The following is a 22,108-nucleotide window of genomic DNA, read 5'->3' as shown; positions in this document are numbered from 1 at the left end:
AAGAAGGGGAGAGAACTTGGTCTCTTTTTAAAATTTCATGGTCCACCTAATATGATGATTTTTGAAATATTCAGAATTTTCGGATCAACCCACTCCAAAGCTATTTTTTGTGATAACCGCCCCACTTCCAAGAGAAACGGAGGGGGGAGGGCAATTACACCATCGTGCAGGCGTTCGTAACGCCTGATGGTGGGCGGTTACAACCGTCCGCCTTCCCAGTGATCGAGGCTACAAGAAGCCCCGATCGGCTACCATTTCACCACCCGTTCATCCTCCTCCTCCACTGTTTGTCTCCCTCTCTCACAATCCTCTCCGATTGGCAGGACCCGGTGTTAGACCCACGCCGCCGGAGTAAAGGGCCGCGTTGCCGGAGTAGGAGGCGGACGTTCTTCTTCAAGCAGGTAACGCCCTTACTCATAGTTATTCTTTGTATATCTAGTTTAGAAATTAAATCAAATAAAAAAAAAAGAAGGGGGAAGGAAGATGGCGGCGGGCGCCGGCTGCGATGGCCGCAAGCTGCGTCGGCCGTAAGCCGCGGCGGCCGCAAGGGCGGCCGGTGCCGGGGAGCGCCGCAGGCTGCGGCTCGGGCCCTCCCCAAGCCAGATCTCCCGTCCGCGGGAGAAGAAGAAGGAAAAAAAAAAAACTTACCGGTGGTTGATCCGCAACCGCGGGCGCCGGCCTCGGCCGTGGGCCGCGGGTCGTCGGCCATGGGACGCGGGTCGCCGGCAGCAGGATGCAGACGCGGCCGCAGGCCGCCGATGCACCCCCGAGCGCGACCACGGGCACGGCCGCGGGTGTGGCCGTGGGCGCCGCAGGCCGGCTGCCGGGCGCCATCGGCCGCAGGCCGTTCCTCCCAAGCCTCCCGAGCTCGCCCTCCTCCCTCCACGGGAGAAGAAATGGGAAGAAAGGGGGAAGGAGAAATCGGGAGAAGAGAAGAGGAGGAGAAGAAAAAGAAAGAAAAAAAAAAAAAGGGAGAAGAAGGTTCGGGAAGGAAGAAGGAAGAAGGAAGAAGAAAAAAAAGAAGAAAAGAAGAAAAAAAAAGAAAAAGAAAAGAAAAGAAAAGAAAAAAAAAGAAGTGAGAGACCCTTAACGGGTCCGACCTAACGGGTCTGATCCGGGTACGGATCCGAACCTGTTAGGCCCAAATAAAAAAAAAAAAATGGTTTTAGCCAAATTTGATTAAAACCGAGCCCAGTCAAATTAGGCTAAGTCCGGACGAACCCAAACTATAAATTGGGTTAAATCCGAACCAAATTAAACCCAATTGAGTTGGATCTGAACCTAATTAAGCTGAGTTAGTCTCAGCATACCCAAATTGAATATGAATCAAGCCCAATTCAAAACCAGTTTAACTAAATTGAGACCGAATTGACTTTGGGCTGACCCTGACTCAAGCCTAGATGAGCCACATTGACCCTGGACCAAAATTAAACTTAATTGGACTTGAAATTGAGCCCAATAACATAATCAGAAGACCAAATTGACCCGATAGGGCTAGACCCAATCAGGAACCGAGCCCAATTCTTTAATTAAAGACCCAATTGACCTACGTGAACCCAATCTGGTTCTAAATCGAGGTCAAGGGCTCTAAATTAAATAAATTGGACTTGAGATCTAAGCAAGTAAATTCATGTTATGATAAATTAGAAAATTATGAAATAAATAAAGAATAATGTGACCCCTATGTGATTTATTTAGGTGATCAAGGATTTGTCACCCGGACGTAAGAAATTGGAAAGCATATTGCAGTAAGTAACCTTGGCACTGATCTTAAAGTTTTTAAATTACTGTTTATTCATCATTATGAAAATGTATTGCTTATGATATATTTTCCTCAAAATTAGGATCAAGTATATGATTGCATGTGATACATGAATTTGATTAAAGAGCATCCTTCATGAATATTTGATGATGTATGAGTTATGAAATTATGATTATGTTAAACTGTATGAAAAATGATATTTGAGGCATGTTTATGCATTTTAAATTATATAATGCCATTTATCATTTTCAAACCTATTTATGATGATTATGATTTATGAAAGAAAAAGAATATGATTTATGAACTCTCAGATAGCTATGACCACCTCTAGAAATAGAGGCCAGTCGACACCCTGGAGCTAGCATCCAAAGAATAACAGGCCCTCTGCCAATGGGTTAAAGTTGGTAACGAATAACAGAATTAGTCGACTAAGATTAACAGGCCCTGTCACGGGATTATAGTGACCATAGCAGCACATCCGTCTGAGAGTATGTTTTATAAAGTATGGATAAATGGCAATATTTTTATATGACTTGCATTATCATGATTATGAACTTTTATGGATAGAACATGCATTGCTTTATGACCTGATTTGTGTATATCATCTATAAAATATTTTATTTTAATCACTGCATTGGCATAATTGTACTTGATCCAATAAGATAGTACCTGGTTACTTACTGAGCTGTGTAGCTCATATCTTTTTATCTACTTTTTTCCTATAGATGATTAAGACCACTAGGAGCAGGGAGCTTGATGTTATTCAGGGTTGGGGTAATTGAAAATGTTATGTAATAATCAGATTTTAGAAGCTCTATACTGTTCCAACTTCTTCACTAATGTTATGACATTAGTAAATGAAACTATTTATTTTTATTTTATGTGGCTTCATGTTATTGTGTGCATAAGATAGCAATAGCACGGCCGTGTCATGATCCGGATTTGGGGCGTGACATTTAGTGGTATCAGAGGAATAGGTTTAATAAAGGGTAAAAAAAAGAAAAAAAGAAAAAGAGTTTTAGTAAGGGAAATGGGTAGTTAAGTCCCGTTAAATTAAATTCGGCATATTCAAAATAAAGAAAATTAGTTAATTGAATTATGCTAATATTTTTTTTATATAGGTGAAAATGAGGAACAGAGAGAATGAAGTCTTGGCAAATATTGCAGCTCGGAGGAGAGGAGCAAGAGGGAGAGGAGTTGCCAGGCAGCCAGCCGAGCAAACTCCTAACCCAGCTGCCACCCAGGCCGATTTTGCAGGAGCAAGTCAGGTGATGACTCAGCTCCTTCAGATGCAACAGCAAATGCAGCAACAGATGCAGCAGCAGGTGCAGCAGCAGGTGCATGCCACTGTCCGACCTGCACAGTCCATTGAGTCCTACTATGAGCGATTCCGTAGGCTCAACCCACCTATGTTTGATGGTGGAGCTGACCCTCTGGTTGCTGAGACCTGGATTCGGGAGGTAGAGAAGATGTTCAAAGCCTTGCAATATCCCGAAGAGTAAAGGTCAGATTGGCTATCCCTATGCTGAAGGGGAATGCAGAGTTCTGGTGGACGGCTATTGAAGCTGCACTCGAGGGTGAGGACGAGCTACCGACATGGGAGGAATTCAAGAAGATGTTTTATGACCAGTATTTTCCTGAGTCAGTTAGAATATCTAAAGAAAATGAATTTTTATCTCTGAGGCAGACAGATGATATGACTGTGCTAGAATATGCCAACAAATTTACTAAGCTGGGTCGGTTCTGCCCTCAGATGATAGAGATTGAGAGAAGCAAGGCTAATAGATTTGAGCAAGGCTTGAGGGACGAAATTCAATCCCGGTTGTCAGTTCTAATTTTTACCAGCTACGGAGAGGCCCTGGAGAGAGCATTGAAGGTAGAAGCAGATCTGAAGAAATCAGGGAAGGAAAGAGGTGAGCAGAAAAGGGCCGAGACGTCAAGGAATCTAATGAACCGACCAAGAAACTTTGAAGGCCCTCCTAATAAGAAGAAGAAATTTAAGGCTTGCTATTACTGTGACAAAATGCATTCTGGTCCTTGCTTGAAGAGGATGGGAGCCTGTTTTATATGTGGGCAGCCAGGACACATAGCCAGAGATTGCTCGAAGAAAAAGAAAGTTGAATCTGGACCTTCTAGATCAACTGATCAGATACAGAGAGGAGCTGCACGGGTGTACGCACTGACACGACAGGATGCTAGTGCCAGTGACAGAGTTGTGGCAGGTATGATTCCCATCAACTCTGTTGATGCTTCAGTACTATTTGATTCTGGCGCTACACATTCCTTTATATCCTCCAAGTTCTCTGCATCCTTGCATCTTATGCCTGATAAGTTAGATGAGCCTTTACTTGTTGCTACCCCTCTCAAGAAGACAGTAGTGGTGGATTCTATTCATAAAAACTGCATAATTCAGATACAGGACAGAAAATTTTTGGCTGACTTAGTACTGTTAGACATGTATGATTTTGATGTCATCCTTGGTATGAATTGGCTGTCTGAATATCATGCTCACATTGATTGCTTTGGCAAGAGGGTAGTGTTTCAGATACCTGATGAATAGGAAATCTTCTATCAGGGTGATGCACCCACTAAGAATCCCTCTTTGCACATTATCTCTGCAATGAATGCAAGGAAGGCCCTCAGAAAGGGGTGTCAGGCCTACCTAGCTTGTGTGGTAGACACTACAAAAGAAACAAGGCTAGAGGATATCCCTATTGTGAGAGAGTATCCAGAAGTATTCCCTGATGATCTACCTGGATTACCTCCTGATCGGGAGATTGATTTTCGGATCGATCTCTTACCGGGTGTTGGGCCTATCTCGAAGGCTCCTTATCGGATGGCCCCGGCAGAGCTGAGAGAGTTGAAGGTTCAGCTACAGGAACTTCTAGAGAAGAAATTCATCCGCCCGAGTGTTTCACCATGGGGAGCTCCTGTACTATTTGTCAAGAAGAAGGATGGAAGTATGCGGCTGTGTATTGATTACCGGGAGTTGAACAAGGTGACAATGAAGAACAAATACCCTCTGCCCCGGATTGATGATTTATTTGATCAGCTACAAGGTGCCCAAGTCTTCTCCAAGATAGACCTGCGATCTGGGTATCATCAATTGAAAATCCTAGCAGATGATGTGCCGAAGACTGCATTTCGAACCAGGTATGGGCACTATGAATTTTTAGTTATGCTATTTGGACTAACCAATGCGCCAGCTGCTTTTATGGATCTGATGAACAGGATCTTTAAGCAGTATTTGGATCAGTTTGTTATTGTTTTCATTGATGATATCCTGATCTATTCTAAGAGCAAAGAAGAACATGAAGATCACTTGAGAGTGGTATTACAGATTCTTCAGGAGAATAGATTATATGCCAAACTGAGCAAATGTGATTTCTGGCTGGATAGTATTGCATTTCTTGGTCATGTAATCTCTAAAGAAGGGGTATTAGTGGACCCAAAGAAAATAGAAGAGTGGTGGATTGGCCTCGTCCTACTAATGTCACTGAAATCAGAAGCTTTTTGGGTTTGGCTGGTTATTATAGAAGATTTGTGAAAGGATTCTCTCGGATCGCTACTCCTTTGACTCGTTTGACCCAGAAACGAGCAAAGTTTGTATGGAGTGAAGATTGTGAGCAAAGTTTTCAAGAGCTAAAGCAAAGGCTGGTATTTGCTCCTATTCTTACTTTGCCAACCAGTACTGGAGGTTTCATCATCTATAGTGATGCCTCTAAGAAAGGATTAGGCTGTGTACTAATGCAGAATGATAAAGTATATGCCTCTAGACAGCTGAAGCCATATGAGCAGAACTATCCGACACATGATTTGGAGTTGGCAGCAGTGGTTTTTGCTCTGAAGATTTGGCGACATTATCTATATGGTGAGCCTTGTGAGGTTTTTACTGATCACAAAAGCCTAAAGTATATATTTACTCAGAAGGAATTAAACATGAGGCAAAGAAGATGGCTTGAGCTACTAAAAGATTATGATCTAAGCATCAAATATCATCCAGAAAAGGCTAATGTTGTGGCAGATGCTCTTAGTAGGAAGTCAGCAGTGGGCTCCATATCTTTGCTTACCACTCAGAAGCAGATTTTGAAAGATTTTGATATGATGCAGATTGAGGTGATTACCAAGGGTGCTGGAAGTATGTTGGCTAGTTTGTTGGTGCAACCTACCTTAATAGAAAGAATAAAAGCTGCTCAACAGACAGATGCACGTTTATGTCAGCTTAGAAATGATGTGGAGAGAGGGTTACGACCCGAACTCCGAATACACCCGGATGGTACTCTGCGTTTTGGCAGTAGATTATGTGTGCCCAGGGATGCTGATCTAAAAAGAGAGATTCTGGAGGAAGCTCATCAGTCTCGTTTCTCTATTCATCCCGGCAGCACTAAAATGTATAGAAATTTACGGGAACATTTCTGGTGGAACGGCATGAAGAGAGAGATAGCAGGATTTGTAGCTCGGTGTTTGGTATGTCAGCAAGTAAAAGCTGAGCATCAGAGGCCGGCTGGTTTGCTAGAACCACTAGAGATTCCAGAGTGGAAATGGGAGCACATTACTATGGATTTTGTTACTGGGCTTCCGAGGACAGTAAGAAGGAATGATGCAGTGTGGGTGATTGTTGATCGCCTCACGATGTCAGCTCACTTTTTACCCTTTAGGGTTGGCACTTCACTTGACAGGTTGGCTCAGAGGTATATTGATGATATTGTGCGCTTACATGGGGTACCAGTAAGCATTGTATCTGATCGGGACCCCCGTTTTGTATCTGGATTTTGGAGAAGCTTCCAGACTGCTATGGGCACTGATCTGAGACTCAGCACTGCTTATCACCCTCAGACTGATGGTCAGTCAGAGAGGACGATCCAGACCCTGGAGAATATGCTGCGGACTAGTACTGTTGATCTGGGAGGTTGCTGGGATGATCATATATCACTAGTGGAGTTTGCTTACAATAATAATTATCATTCTAGCATCCAGATGGCACCTTATGAAGCCTTGTATGGAAGAAAATGTCGGTCTCCTCTACATTGGGATGATGTTGGAGAGAAGAAGTTGTTGGGCCCTGAATTAGTTCAGAGTGCTAGGGAGAAGATTCTACTGATCAGGAAAAGGCTCAAGGCAGCTCAAGATAGACAGAAAAGCTGGGCAGATAAGAAAAGAAGAGAAGTGAAATTTCAGGAGGGGGACTTTGTATTCTTAAAAGTTTCACCCTCGAAAGGTGTTACAAGATTTGGAAGACATAGTAAATTGAATCCTTGCTACATTGGACCCTTTGAGATTCTTTCCAGAGTAGGGGAGGTTGCTTACAAACTAGCTTTGCCACCAGATTTATCCAGTGTGCATAATGTCTTTCACGTTTCTCTTCTACGGAGATACATTCCTGATCCCAGCTATATAGTACAGCACGAGCCCCTACAGATTGATAGAGACCTAATTTATAAAGAGTATCCTATACGCATCATTGATCATAAGGAGCAGGTCCTGAGGCGACGTATCATCCCCTATGTGAAAGTTCAGTGGAGCAACCATTCGGAGAGAGAGGCCACATGGGAACTTGAGGAGGATATGCGAGCAAGACATCCGCAACTCTTTGAGAATACAGGTATGTAAATTTCGAGGACGAAATTTTAGTAAGGAGGGGAGAATGTGATAACCGCCCCACTTCCAAGAGAAACGGAGGGGGGGAGGGCATTACACCATCGTGCAGGCGTTCGTAACGCCTGATGGTGGGCGGTTACAACCGTCCGCCTTCCCAGTGATCGAGGCTACAAGAAGCCCCGATCGGCTATCATTTCACCACCCGTTCATCCTCCTCCACTGTTTGTCTCCCTCTCTCACAATCCTCTCCGATTGGCAGGACCCGGTGTTAGACCCACGCCGCCGGAGTAGGAGGCGGACGTTCTTCTTCAAGCAGGTAACGCCCTTACTCATAGTTATTCTTTGTATATCTAGTTTAGAAATTAAATCAAATAAAAAAAAAAGAAGGGGGAAGGAAGATGGCGGCGGGCGCCGGCTGCGATGGCCGCAAGCTGCGTCGGCCGTAAGCCGCGGCAGCCGCAAGGGCGGCCGGTGCCGGGGAGCGCCGCCGGCTGCGGCCCGGGCCCTCCCCGAGCCAGATCTCCCGTCCGCGGGAGAAGAAGAAGGAAAAAAAAAAAACTTACCGGTGGTTGATCCGCAACCGCAGGCGCCGGCCTCGGCCGTGGGCCGCGGGTCGTCGGCCGTGGGACGCGGGTCGCCGGCAGCAGGATGCAGACGCGGCCGCAGGCCGCCGATGCACCCCCGAGCGCGACCACGGGCACGGCCGCGGGTGTGGCCGTGGGCGCCGCAGGCCGGCTGCCGGGCGCCATCGGCCGCAGGCCGTTCCTCCCAAGCCTTCCGAGCTCGCCCTCCTCCCTCCACGGGAGAAGAAATGGGAAGAAAGGGGGAAGGAGAAATCGGGAGAAGAGAAGAGGAGGAGAAGAAAAAGAAAGAAAAAAAAAATGGGAGAAGAAGGTTCGGGAAGGAAGAAGGAAGAAGGAAGAAAAGAAAAAGAAAAAAAGAAGAAAAAGAAAAGAAAAAGAAAAGAAAAGAAAAGAAAGAAAAAAAAGAAGAAGTGAGAGACCCTTAACGGGTCCGACCTAACGGGTCTGATCCGGGTACGGATCCGAACCTGTTAGGCCCAAATAAAAAAAAAAATGGGTTTAGCCAAATTTGATTAAAACCGAGCCCAGTCAGATTAGGCTAAGTCCGGACGAACCCAAACTATAAATTGGGTTAAATCCGAACCAAATTAAACCCAATTGAGTTGGATCTGAACCTAATTAAGCTGAGTTAGTCTCAGCATACCCAAATTGAATATGAATCAAGCCCAATTCAAAACCAGTTTAACTAAATTGAGACCGAATTGACTTTGGGCTGACCCTGACTCAAGCCTAGATGAGCCACATTGACCCTGGACCAAAATTAAACTTAATTGGACTTGAAATTGAGCCTAATAACATAATCAGAAGACCAAATTGACCCGATAGGGCTAGACCCAATCAGGAACCGAGCCCAATTCTTTAATTAAAGACCCAATTGACCTACGTGAACCCAATCTGGTTCTAAATCAAGGTCAAGGGCTCTAAATTAAATAAATTGGACTTGAGATCTAAGCAAGTAAATTCATGTTATGATAAATTAGAAAATTATGAAATAAATAAAGAATAATGTGACCCCTATGTGATTTATTTAGGTGATCAAGGATTTGTCACCAGGACGTAAGAAATTGGAAAGCATATTGCAGTAAGTAACCTTGGCACTGATCTTAAAGTTTTTAAATTACTATTTATTCATCATTATGAAAATGTATTGCTTATGATATATTTTCCTCAAAATTAGGATCAAGTATATGATTGCATGTGATACATGAATTTGATTAAAGAGCATCCTTCATGAATATTTGATGATGTATGAGTTATGAAATTATGATTATGTTAAACTGTATGAAAAATGATATTTGAGGCATGTTTATGCATTTTAAATTATATAATGCCATTTATCATTTTCAAACCTATTTATGATAATTATGATTTATGAAAGAAAAAGAATATGATTTATGAACTCTCAGATAGCTATGACCACCTCTAGAAATAGAGGCCAGTCGACACCCTGGAGCTAGCATCCAAAGAATAACAGGCCCTCTGCCAACGGGTTAAAGTTGGTAACGAATAACAGAATTTGTCGACTAAGATTAACAGGCCCTGTCACGGGATTATAGTGACCATAGCAGCACATCCGTCTGAGAGTATGTTTTATAAAGTATGGATAAATGGCAATATTTTTATATGACTTGCATTATCATGATTATGAACTTTTATGGATAGAACATGCATTGCTTTATGACCTGATTTGTGTATATCATCTATAAAATGTTTTATTTTAATCACTGCATTGGCATAATTGTACTTGATCCAATAAGATAGTACCTGGTTACTTACTGAGCTGTGTAGCTCATACCTTTTTATCTACTTTTTTCCTACAGATGATTAAGACCACTAGGAGCAGGGAGCTTGATGTTATTCAGGGTTGGGGTAATTGAAAATGTTATGTAATAATCAGATTTTAGAAGCTCTGTACTGTTCCAACTTCTTCACTAATGTTATGACATTAGTAAATGAAACTATTTATTTTTATTTTATGTGGCTTCGTGTTATTGTGTGCATAAGATAGCAATAGCACGGCCGTGTCATGATCCGGATTTGGGGCGTGATATTTTTGAGCATTTATGAATATAGATCTAGTATGGCCTGTAATTCTCTAATTTTGCTGATTGTATCGGTCTAACTCATGAATCTAATGAAATTTTCAGTCCAACCATCCAAATAGATCTTAGAAATTTTTGGTTGGTATTGTTATCCATCCCTTGATGCTTCTTTTTGCTTTCTTGTTCTTCGAGAAGACATATTGTCTGAAAACTAGGGAGTTAAAGCTTGGCAACGTCACGTTCAACAAATTGCCACCTCCCTGCATGTCATGAACGCCGAACGACCTTGTTTTCAAAAGTGGGCAGGGTGGTGTCACTGCACATTTTGAAAATGGGTGATATATCTCCAACTAAGCCAAACAAAATAGAAGGCACACTTTGAACCAGCCTAGATTAGGCTTGCAAAAATAACTACAAGGTAGTTAATTGTCACATTAACATTTGCGTGATCGGCACGACTAACTCTGAGCATGTGGAATCCAGTTAAAGCTGCCATGAGACTTGTAATAGAAGGTACATGAGAAATCTTGCACTTAACCAAAAAGTTGGGAATAAGCTTAGATTAGAAATTTTAGGGTTCTCTCGGCATTGCTTTTATTTTTTGTTTTTATTCTTAAAATTCAAGAAGAAAAATGAATCCGACAAAGCAGCATGAGGAACAAAAGCTTTTAGTTTTCCGAAATTGTCATTCAAATCTTTATAGCTTTTAAATGCGGATACATATTGCTTTCAAGAAATAGTAAACATGAAAATAGAGAGTAGCACAAAGTTTTGTCAAAATACTATCTTCATTGTCAATCTTCATGCACTATTTTACGGATTTTTAGAGAAATAAAATAAGTTTTGAAAATGATTTCTCATGGTATTTTATGGTTAGTCCGAGTGTCATGATTCCTCTTAGTTGCTAGTATGAGAAGGAATAGTTGAGGACATGGTGTTTTACTTTTATGACAATCACAATAAAATTTGGAATCGTGGCATTGCTCGAGAGCAAACTAGCCTAGCCTTAAAAAATATCTCAAAGACTTGTCGAGTTGAGTTAACTCGGTGGAGTTACGAGTCGACTTGATGAGTTTTTAAGCTATAAAATATACATATCAAACTTCTACACACAAAAAAAAAAACATATCTTCACATTTATAAAAATATAGAGGTTGTCGTAATTAAGTCATTTGATACAGTCAAATAATTGTAAATGCCATTTGGTATTTCATGATGCATCGAAACTGGGTTAGAATCAAGTTGGGTCAACATAATAACAATCAAGCCAATTAGATCAGTTTTCAAAATTCAAAAACATGCTTGCTCAGCAAAACTTTCTATATAAGTTGACCAAGCTACAACCCAAATCTAAATTCTACTCAATCTAGATCGGTTACCTCCTTGGTGAATGACTCCATTATTGAGTCAAGCCAAACCTTGCCATTTGGCAAACCTACTGATCCAGCCATTCTCCTCAATCAACACTAATTCCCACTTGCTATGACATCCTTGCAATAATGAATTCTTGAAAGCTCATTTATTGGTCTTTCCAGACGCAACTACATGATAAGGCAATTCAAAGGTTAAGAATTATGACATTGTTTTGGATACATTTTTCAGTGCAACCTCCAGTAGGAGTCAATAGTATGAGATCTAAATAAGTAAAAATGCTCCAAAGTGCCGACATACCTGCCTGCTCCACCAAACGATGAGCTGTGGAATGGTGATTACGTTCCAAGAAGTGATAACTCCACCATTTATCCATCTCTCGGCTGTTCTTGTCCTTTTGGTCCTTTTGGTTGAGCCCATTACTTCCTTCCATAATCCCTCCTCATCCACTGCATTCCCATTCCCATATGGGGGCGTGGGGATCTGGAAGACCAAGCTGTCACCATTCGGCCGTTTCTTGGAGCAATTCCCGGCGGGATGCGGTGGGCGGTCCCTCCCATGCGCACTAGTTGGTGATAGACGCTAGCCGCCTTTGTCTCCATCGTCTGAACTAGATTTTGATCTCTAAAAACAAACAAGAAGTCATACTTTGTGGATTAGAAGACCAACGGGTTGTTTTTCTGGAAGGTGGCCTGGGATCGGTTGCTCAACAAGATTGGTGCTCTAAGCGGACGGAGACTGGGCATCTAACCTCAGTGCTCTGGTTGCCAGGTGGATGAGACTGTGGACCACGCTCTGTTTTAGTGTGAGTAAGCTACGAGGATTTAGAGGCTCGTTGATATCCCGCCGGATGTTCGGTGCCATTCGGGCTCCTTCACTCAGGCGCTCATACTATGTGCCACTACCTTTCAGATCCGACATGTGACCATTGTGGAAACTTATACGACTTACAATATCTGGCTGGCTAGGAATACTTGGATTTTTGGACAGAGCAGGTGTATGTTCATCATGGAGTGGGCCCGAGCATAGGCCGTGGAGATCACCCATGCAGGTCCATTGAACGGACCTTTGATAACTCGGAGCATCTGGAGCTCTACATCTGCTCTTATAACGCCACAACAGTATTCTTCACCTGGGAGCCCTCACCCATGTGCTTCCTCAAGGTCAATTTTAACGGATGCGTGCTAGATGATGGTAGGAGGGATGGTGCATGCTTCGTTATCAAAGGCTCGGACTTCAGGATGGTTGTTGTTGGTGGTGCCAAATCTTTGACATTTCTGTTCCAGAGGTGGAGCTGAGGGCACCTTAGGCCGGTCTGTGTCAAGCTTGGCATGTTCTATGGGCCAGCGTAGTCCTGCTCGATGGTGACTCGATGGCGGTGATTGGCTGAATCTAAGGAGCACTAGCGGCATGGTTGGGTGCCACCCCTTGCTCCTGGATATTTGGGCCATGATTGGTGGAGACATCACTTTCCATACCAAGCATATATATAGAGAGGCTAATAGAGCTGCGAATTGGGTGGTCTCGTATGTGGCTGACCACTTTGGAGGCCCTTATGGGTTAGTGAGGGGGAGTTGCCTATAGCACTCTGTGACTTGTTATCTTTTAAATTTTTTGAATGTATTCACACTAGAAGTGTATGAGTCGTCCATTGTAGCAAAAAAAAAAAAAAAACTAATAGATCAGTGTATATCGCTTTTCTAAGCCGATTTGATCTTCCTTTTCGATAAGATTGGCAAAAATTTTGTTCTTTAATGTAAACTAGAATGATTTTGAATCATGTACAATCTTACCTATTATAGTATGTACAATATTAGATATTACAGCTGCCACATATTGTATGTACAATCTTAGATCAACCTCCAAAATTATGGAATCTGATTGTTATATTCAAATTTAATATTTATATTAAATCATAAAAATTTGCCATTGTACCATATTATATTTGGCCCCAAGTATCTTTTCTATAATAATAAAATTTTATTGTTATATTATACTATATCTAGAGGCTCAATTTATATATAAAATATACTAGTGTCGTAAATAGAACAAGTAATTCAAATCTTATTTCTTATAAAAATTTTTCAATGGCATCCGCAGAAACATGCTATTTAGTTTGGAAAGTTTGGACCTTTGGAGGTCTTTCGCTGTAAAAGCTGCTGCATTTTTTTTAATGTGGGACTGGTTTTATTTTTAATTTGATGTCGGCAGAGTACCTTCTTGGTTTTCCGGTGGGCGAGGGAATCTCGGCTGCCATGAGCTATCCCTTTCTTCTTTGATTTGTAGATATTTGTTCCAGTCAACGCTTTAATGCCTCTGTTATGATGCATTTGGAAAGATTGTTTTGACTGAATGACGTCAAATGCTTCAAAGCTGGAAGCTTTATAAGGTTTCAGCCTCCCCTCACACCAGTCTCATCGGATTCCAAGCTGAAAGCTTTTTAAGGTTTCACCCTTCCCTCACACTGATCTCATTGACCTCTATATCTTAGTTTCAGAAAAATGCTTCAAAGCTGAAAGCTTTATAAGGTTTCATCTTCCCTTCACACCAGCCATATCGACCTCTTTATCTTTGTTTCAAAAAAAAAAAAAAAAAATCAAAGCTGAAAGCTTTTTAAGGTTTCATCCTCCCCATACACAAATCACGTCAAGCGATCTTCATCTGTGTTTCGGAAAAATGGCGGTCGGTCAGAATGTTATTGCTTTCTTGCTAGTTCTTCTCTGTATCCTTTCTTTCACACCGGTTGATTCCAAGGCATCAACCTCCGATCCCGAAGCTGAGGCCTTGATGGCCTTCAAGGCTTCCATCTCCGATGACCCACTTGGGGTACTGGCGGATTGGAGTACCGCCACAAATCGCTGCAATTGGTCTGGGATCGCCTGTGACCCCTCGACGGATGCCGTCATCTCCATCACTCTCACTGAGAAGCAACTTAAAGGCACCATATCACCATACCTTGGAAACATCTCCAACCTTCAGCTCCTGGACTTCTCCTCAAATTCTTTCTATGGTCCAGTACCCCCTCAGCTAGGATTGCTGTCGCAGCTCGGTGGGCTGACACTCTACGACAACCATCTCTCTGGTTCGATTCCTCCAGAACTTGGCAGCTTGAAAAATCTTCAGCTGCTGGACTTGGGCTCCAACTTCTTCAATGGAAGCATCCCTGAAAGCATCTGCAACTGCACAGAACTGTCTGCTTTGGCCCTCGATACGAATAATTTGACCGGTGCAATTCCTTCGTGCATCGGCGATCTAGTTCATCTCGAGGTATTCCAAGCTTACATCAATAATTTGGTTGGTCCTTTGCCTCCTTCATTTGGTCAGTTAACAGGTATGAAAACTCTAGACTTGAGTGTCAATCAGTTGTCAGGCACTATACCTCCTGAGATTGGAAACTTTTCTCACTTGATGATACTTCAGCTTTTCCACAATCAGTTTCTTGGGCACATCCCACCAGAATTAGGCCGTTGCACAAACCTCACCCTGTTAAATATCTACAGCAATAGATTTACTGGTAGCATTCCTCCTGAGCTTGGAGAGCTTGTTAAGTTACAGGCATTACGACTATATGATAATAAGCTATCTTCGACCATTCCTCCCTCGCTATCTCGTTGCAAGTCGTTAATTTCTTTGGGTCTTTCTGAGAATGATTTAAATGGTTCGATCCCTTCTGAACTTGGGGCTTTGAGCTCACTTCAGTCACTGACTCTTCATGCGAATAGGTTGACAGGGAAAATTCCTTCATCCCTGATGAACTTGACAAACCTCTCTTATCTGGCTTTGAGTTTGAATTCACTTTCTGGGCCAATTCCTTCGAACTTTGGATCGCTTTATAAGTTGGAGAAGTTGATCATTCTTGGCAATTATTTGAGTGGTCCGATTCCCTCAAGCATCATTAACTGTTCCCATCTGGTAAATGTTAGTATTTCTGCCAACAGACTCACAGGGGGGATACCTCTGGGCTTGGGAAAGTTGCAGAACCTCACATTCTTTTCAGTTGGAGACAACTTACTCTCTGGAACTATTCCTGAAGACCTTTTCAACTGCAGTAGTCTCACTACTCTCAGTTTGGCACACAACAATTTCACTGGATCGCTGAGTTCGGGTATCGGCCGACTCACCAGCTTGACGAGGTTACAGTTGCAGGGCAACTCTCTGTCTGGAACAATTCCATCAGAGATTGGCAATCTTAGCATGTTATATATGTTAGAGCTTAGCAGGAATAATTTTGTTGGTCCAATCCCTTTGGAGCTATCAAAGCTATCACTTTTGCAAGGACTTTCTCTTGGAGAGAATTCTTTTGAAGGTGTAATTCCTCAGCAGGTTTTCAATCTGAAACAACTCACATATCTAGAGTTGCAGCTCAATAGATTTGTCGGTCCAATTTCAGATGCTATCTCAAATCTTCAATTGCTCTCATACTTAGATCTACATGGCAACAAGCTCAATAGTTCCATTCCAAGAGCCATGAAGAGTCTTAAGCGGCTGCTGACATTGGATCTCTCCCACAATCACCTAAGTGGATCTATTCCAGGGGATGCGATAGCAAGCATGACAGGCATGCAGATTTATCTCAATCTGTCGAACAATATGTTGGTGGGTTCTATACCAGATGAGCTTGGGGGTCTGAACATGGTCCAAGCTATCGACATATCAAACAACCACTTATCTGGTAGCATTCCGTTGGCGCTCAAAGGATGCAAGAACCTATACTTGCTCGATCTATCTGTTAATATGCTGTCAGGTCAACTGCCTGCCACCATTTTCCCTGAATTTGACTTGCTTACAAGCTTAAATCTCTCAAACAATGAGTTGGAAGGAGATCTCCCTAGCAACATAGGACATCTGAACCACCTTGCTTCTCTTGATGTTTCTCACAACGAGTTCAGTGGAAGGATTCCAGAGAGCTTAGCTCACCTTGCAAATTTGAGACAGCTTAATCTTTCCTTCGATCAGTTCGAAGGTCCTGTTCCAGAAAATGGCGTATTTAGGAATCTGAAGCTATCTAGTTTGGAAGGAAACCCTGCTCTTTGTGGCTCAAAATTCTTTTCTCCATGCAGTAAGAAAAACCATGGATTTTCTCGTAAGGCACTTGTACTTACTGTCATACTGTCATCTCTTTTTCTGTTATTGCTGTTGGTGTTTGCGTTTCTGATCAGACGCCAACGACGCAATAGAAAGCAAAACCCAGAAGACATCGGATATACGTGTGAACCATTGGTCATCCCGAGCCTGAAAAGATTCACCAAAAGTGAATTAGAGATCGTTACTGATTTCTTCAGAGAAGACAATGTGATTGGCGGTAGCAATTTGAGCACTGTCTATAAAGGCAGGCTGGAAACTGATGGGCAGGTTGTAGCAGTGAAAAAACTGAATTTGGAGCAGTTTCCTGCTGAGTCTGAAAAATGTTTCTTCAGGGAGCTAGTGACCTTGAGCCATCTGAGGCACAAGAATTTGGTTAAAGTTGTGGGTTATGCTTGGGAAACAGGGAAGGTAAAAGCACTAGTCCTGGAGTTCATGGAGAATGGGAACTTGGAGAGCATCATACACAATTCAGCGCATGATCGATCAAGGTGGACGCTGTATGAGAGGCTGCGAGTTTGTATTTCTGTTGCTAATGGTCTTCTTTACTTGCACTCAGGCTATGACTTCCCCATTGTTCACTGCGATCTCAAACCATCGAATATTCTTTTGGATCAAGATTGGGAGGCTCATGTGAGTGATTTTGGTACAGCCCGCATGTTGGGTGTTCATTTGCTGGATGAAAGCAAGCAATCCACATCTTCAGTGTTCCAAGGCACCATTGGCTACATGGCACCAGGTGATGCATCTCTGACCCATTTTTACTCTTCTTAATTACAAAGTTAACTTTTGACTGCTTTAGTACATATTTTGAGTACAGCAATTTTTTAGATCACAACTAGCAGTTGTATATTCTTACTTAGAAAAATGTCAATAAAATTATGTTCTCATGTTGCCAACATCACTGGACATTTACAATCAAAATTAAGAGCATACATCATTATTTGCTTCTTCTACTGAACAATGTGTTCATATTTTTTTGAAGAGTTTGCATACATGAAGAGAATGACGACGAAGGTGGACGTGTTTAGCTTTGGAATAGTTATGATGGAGTTTTTCACCAAGAGAAGGCCAACCGGGATGATCAAAGAGAAGGATGTCTCCCTAACACTGCAGCAGTTTGTGGAAAATGCACTTTCAAGTGGACTTGACAGTGTTCTAGAGATAGTAGACCATGAGATGGAGCTTGTGACAGAAATTGAGGAAGAAAAGGTTGCCATTGTCCTCGAACTGGCCTTATCATGCACCCGCTTCGCAGCAGAAGACCGGCCAGACATGAATGAGGTGCTGTCTTCACTGTTGAAGTTGTCGAAAAATTAGCTAGAGTCTTGCATCTCCATATGTTCAATGATCATGGTGGCCACCAATCAGTCTTCTGCAAGCAAATCATATCAGCACAGTTCTGAGTTGGAATCTTTTTCCTTATCATGTATATATATTTCTTTTATTATGTGGCCTGGTATATTAGCTTTTTTCTTTTTGGATAAATGTGGCAAAGTCCAAGCTGTTCTAAAGGAAATGAATAGCTATATCCTTGTTTTGTTTATCTGTGTTGTTTTTTTTTTCAATGTGCACTATGATGGCTTATGCTCTTTTTTTTCTTTTGCTAAGTTGAGGTCAGGTTTGAGCTTCTTATGTATTATTTGGGGTCCTGGAAAATTATTAAGCTTGCAGTTGCTGCAGTCTCATACTTGCTGGAGTTAATTGCATACTTGTTGCTAGAAAAGAAGGGATATAATCAAAGACATAGAAAGATTTCGTTATTCAGGAAAGTCTCTTGTTAATTACATTCTGTTTACTAGCCATCTCACATAATCATTCAATACATTGTTTTATTACTAGTGCTGGAAAACCCTGGAAGACTCTTGACATGAAAGAAATTTTAAAATGTATGCTCTGTCCATGTGAGTTCTAAATTTTAAAGGTTCATGAGAAAAATAATTGGGTAAACCTGGAGATCTGGTATGTATAATGTTTGTTTAGATTTGTGGGTGTCAAGTCTAGAAACTGTTCTTCCTGCTGTTAAGAATGGTGAAATGGCTTAAGCAAGTTAACATGGAAATAATACAAAGAAATAAAAAAGAATAATTATATAGAAAACAAGAAAAAGGATTAAAAAAGAAAATCATTTATATGATTCTATTACTTTCAGCATTTAGAATTATTAGCACAAAAAATTCAGGAGCATTTCTAATAGGCATATGATGTAATGCGATGCTTCTCATGAGTGGCATGCAGCGATTGCCAAGTTCTTTTTGTCAAATTGTGATCTCAGTAAAATCTTTTTCTTTTCTTTTTTTTTCTTTTTTTTGGAGAAAAAGAGATTTCAATGAACTTGGTGGAGACAATTTATGTTCCATGATAACTGGTGTTTCGCACTTGCAATACATATGGTGGATATTACGAGCGCAAGCATAGTTTATTATAATTTAAGATAAACTTAGCATAGTACTATCATTAATGTAAATCATGTTGGGAAGTATGTGTTGTAAGACAGATATTTTTTTTAAACAAAAATATAATATAGATTCCCCCATTGGGGTTCAAACCTGAAGCTCTTCTAAGTGCAGAGGGATGCGAAAAATTGGGCTAAGCTTGGTTGGCATTGGAAAAGATTCATATACATGAGAAATCTATTTTTTTTTTAGCTTTTAATACAATAGATATCTATGTTGTAAGGACTGAACTTTGATGATCAATCTTAACCCAAAAAATATATTATTTTATCAGTAGTTCTGTAGTTAGGTGAACTACTTTCTTCCGAAGAATGGGGCTAGAAGACCTATGGATGATGAAATAGATTTTAAAATTTATTGATATTCTCTAAAAAACAAGATACTGTCAATAACTGAAACCATTAAAAGAACACCAGTGGAAATGGTTGACTTGTGGGCAAGGATACTTTGACTCCTTTAACTTGTTAAAAGTAGTCATCAAGCCGTGTGGGCCCGGACCATCATCAATTTCATCATCTTATCTGGGACCCGTCAGACTTTGGTCCAAAGTCCAAACCGAGTGGTAACCACCAATCTACCACAGACTACAAAGAGTCAAAGTCCCCCAGCTTATAGACCGCCGCAGTACTGAATCTTATCTTCACGTAAGAGTTGGCGGCCGAAGATGTTACCTTTTTTTGGCTGTTTTCTTCAGTCTTCCCTCCTAATCTCATGGTCCCCCGGCTTTTTCTGTGGCTATCGGGGAAAGCGCTTCTTCTACCCTTAAGTCCGTGCTTACTTCCGGTCTTCGTTTTGTTGGTGTGGTCCTCCTCGTTCGGGACCCGCATCATTTATTTTTTTTTTTAAAAAGAAAGTTTTTGTTTTTCAAAATAGCTTGACCTATTAGTATAGTAACAGTGAAAAACAGAGTAATATAAATGGTAGAAAACAGAAAAAAAAGATGCTATTTTGTCAGATAATTAGATAGTTGATTTTATTTAGATTTGACTGAAATTTTAGTATGTTGTTTCCGGTATTGAGAGCTACAGATTGAACGGTTTGGATCTTTGAAAAACCTTCTCCATTGATTATTTCAACCACCAGCATTTAGTAAAATTCATTCTCTATTTTTTTATTTATTATTAAAATTCGCCTTGGTGATATATGTTTTTGTTGTGGAAGCTAAGATTAAATTTTGTTGATGTTTGTGCAGCCTCTAGTTGAACTAGAGAGAATCTATTGTAATCCTATTATTTTAAATAGTGAAAGTTTTTGGCTGGATTAGGTCCTATAATTTTTTTCTTCACATTGAAAGATTTTTTCTATTAAAAAATTGTATTGCCTCTTGTTTAGGAATTGCTTGATTATTTTGCTTGTTAATTGCTTGAGTAGATAGTAGAGATTATTGTTGCTTGGTGAGTAATATTTTATTGAATTACATAAAGAGAAAAAAAAAAAGTTTGCAGCATCATTATTTCTTAATTATATTTTTCTAACAAGTTCACATCGGGAAAGACATCAAAACTATCTAAACCACAAGGTATAATTTTTATGAGAAATTTGCAGTTTTCTAAGTAGTCTCCATTGCATGCAACTTGGTAAATGCCCAGAGACTTGATTGTGTTGCGATGTATAAGCTTTATTTTACTGCATTTTTGATTTATTTGATCAGGATATTGGTTTGATAAAATTACTAAAAGAAGATTTGAGACTATTGGTGAAACTGGATTTATTTTTTGTGATTTTAGAAATGAAGTTGTTGAATTTCTTAACATGATTATGCAGATTTGGTTTATTGGATTCCTGATTTGTTAACATGAATGCGGGCTATGCTGCCATTTTACGAAGGTAATTCAGATATGTCTAATACTTGTATTCGTTGACATTACTGGAAGGAAATGAAAAATAAATGCTTTAATTTGTTGAACTCGTTGCATTTTAGGGTACATTTTTTATTTGCTTATAGTCAAGAGAAGTTGAAAGGGGATGCCGGCAAGATTGAACATTTTCTAAGGTGCTTAAGGTCAAATGGGAAATTTTAGTTGGAAAGAGAATATTTGGCTGCTGCAGAATTTGTTTGTTGTTTCCATAGATCATGATGGTTTGATGGACACTTTGGGGTTTGACTTATGTCAATAGAACTATTTAAAAGACTTCGATGATGTTATTATTTAGGGCTTGGCTCCTCTCCTTGTATTTGTTGGTAGAAATTGGACACAAATCTGAAAATTGCTTGAAAAATTGTGTTCCAAAATAATATTTTTTTTTCTAGAAACTCGAAAAATCTGCAGATCAGTTATGTTATGTTGTTATGTATTACTTTACTTTAGCTTTGTGGGTGTCTAAGTCTAGAAAGGATTCTTCTTCCTATTGCTAAGCATGGCTAAATGGCTTTTAGCAATATAATATGGAAACAACACAACACTGATTTGAAAACTGAAATGATATTTTTTAGCAATTATGATGTAGGTGATGGATATTGCAACCCCGAGGCTATTTCGAAAGGGAAGTTTCCAAAACATAAAATTAAGTGAAACTTCTAAACATATTTCGAAAAGAAAGTCTCCCTCCCTATATCTCTCTTTTCCTTTCTCTCCTCGCTCTCCCCCTACCTCACCGGTTTTTCTGTCGGTTCATGCTGAAACGGCACCGCACAGTACCCAACCGCACCATACAGCTAGTCTACTAGCATGGGAGCCGGTTTTGGTACTGTGGACCTAGATGCTTTGTTTGTTTGAACAGTTACATTATAATATATGTCAAAGCGAAGAAAGCAAAAAGGTTGAAATAAGTTGTAATCACAATGCGATAGGATGTGCAGAAGCATGCAAAATGAATGGAGTTAAATGGTCTACTTTGTCACAATAAGGTATTAGCTCTTGCAATGCCCTCATTCTCTCATTATTCTATCCCTTCTTCTCTATAAAAGTGGAACAATAGTAAGAAGAATGAGGAAAAATTTAGCATTCAGAAAAAAGGCAAACGATCATATCCTACTTGATCAAATACTCTTGGGGGTTGTGTGCTCTGCAATGAGTCTGTTTGGTGGGGACACCAATGAGCCAGCATCTCTTTGGCTTGACTGCTAGTCCACATTTCTTGAGTCGTCCAGTTTTTTTTTTCTAGTTATTTGAGTCAGTTCTATCAGTGCATGTCAGTCCAATCACCCAATTTGAGTCCAGTCCAAAATTTATGTCAATTCCAGACTTCCAGTTAAATTCAAACCAAGTCCAA

At 40.8% G+C, this 22,108-nt stretch overlaps 1 protein-coding gene and 1 long non-coding RNA gene across 3 annotated transcripts; one reads left to right on the top strand and one right to left on the bottom strand.

Moving 5' to 3' along the window:
- On the bottom strand, window positions 1–962 carry LOC120105633. 2 transcript variants are annotated; one of them, XR_005507975.1, is made up of 2 exons: window positions 649–962; window positions 1–391 (listed from the first exon to the last, which is right to left on the bottom strand). It is a non-coding gene; the product is annotated as an uncharacterized LOC120105633 (long non-coding RNA). The 2 variants fall into 2 exon arrangements; XR_005507974.1 differs by having other exon boundaries at window positions 1–388.
- A 12,762-nt stretch (window positions 963–13,724) lies between these two features.
- Window positions 13,725–18,115, top strand: LOC103697992 (LRR receptor-like serine/threonine-protein kinase FLS2). The gene is made up of 2 exons (XM_008779939.4): window positions 13,725–17,178; window positions 17,425–18,115. The coding sequence occupies exons 1-2, from the start codon at window positions 14,034–14,036 to the stop codon at window positions 17,757–17,759; spliced, it is 3,480 nt and encodes a 1,159-aa protein (XP_008778161.2). The 5' UTR covers window positions 13,725–14,033; the 3' UTR covers window positions 17,760–18,115.
- Window positions 18,116–22,108: the final 3,993 nt, after the last annotated feature.

The sequence above is a fragment of the Phoenix dactylifera genome, unplaced genomic scaffold, assembly GCF_009389715.1.
Source record: "Phoenix dactylifera cultivar Barhee BC4 unplaced genomic scaffold, palm_55x_up_171113_PBpolish2nd_filt_p 000331F, whole genome shotgun sequence".
Lineage (NCBI taxonomy): Eukaryota > Viridiplantae > Streptophyta > Magnoliopsida > Arecales > Arecaceae > Phoenix > Phoenix dactylifera.
Note: the sequence above shows the minus strand (reverse complement) of the source record. Positions and strands in the feature narration are given on the sequence as shown.

Bases quoted from the DNA above. Each gene is read 5' to 3' on its own strand.
- LOC103697992 (XM_008779939.4), top strand. From the start codon at position 14,034: ATGGCGGTCGGTCAGAATGTTATTGCTTTCTTGCTAGTTCTTCTCTGT. The intron at 17,179-17,424 runs GTGATGCATCTC...ATTTTTTTGAAG, and splicing joins CATTGGCTACATGGCACCAG to AGTTTGCATACATGAAGAGA.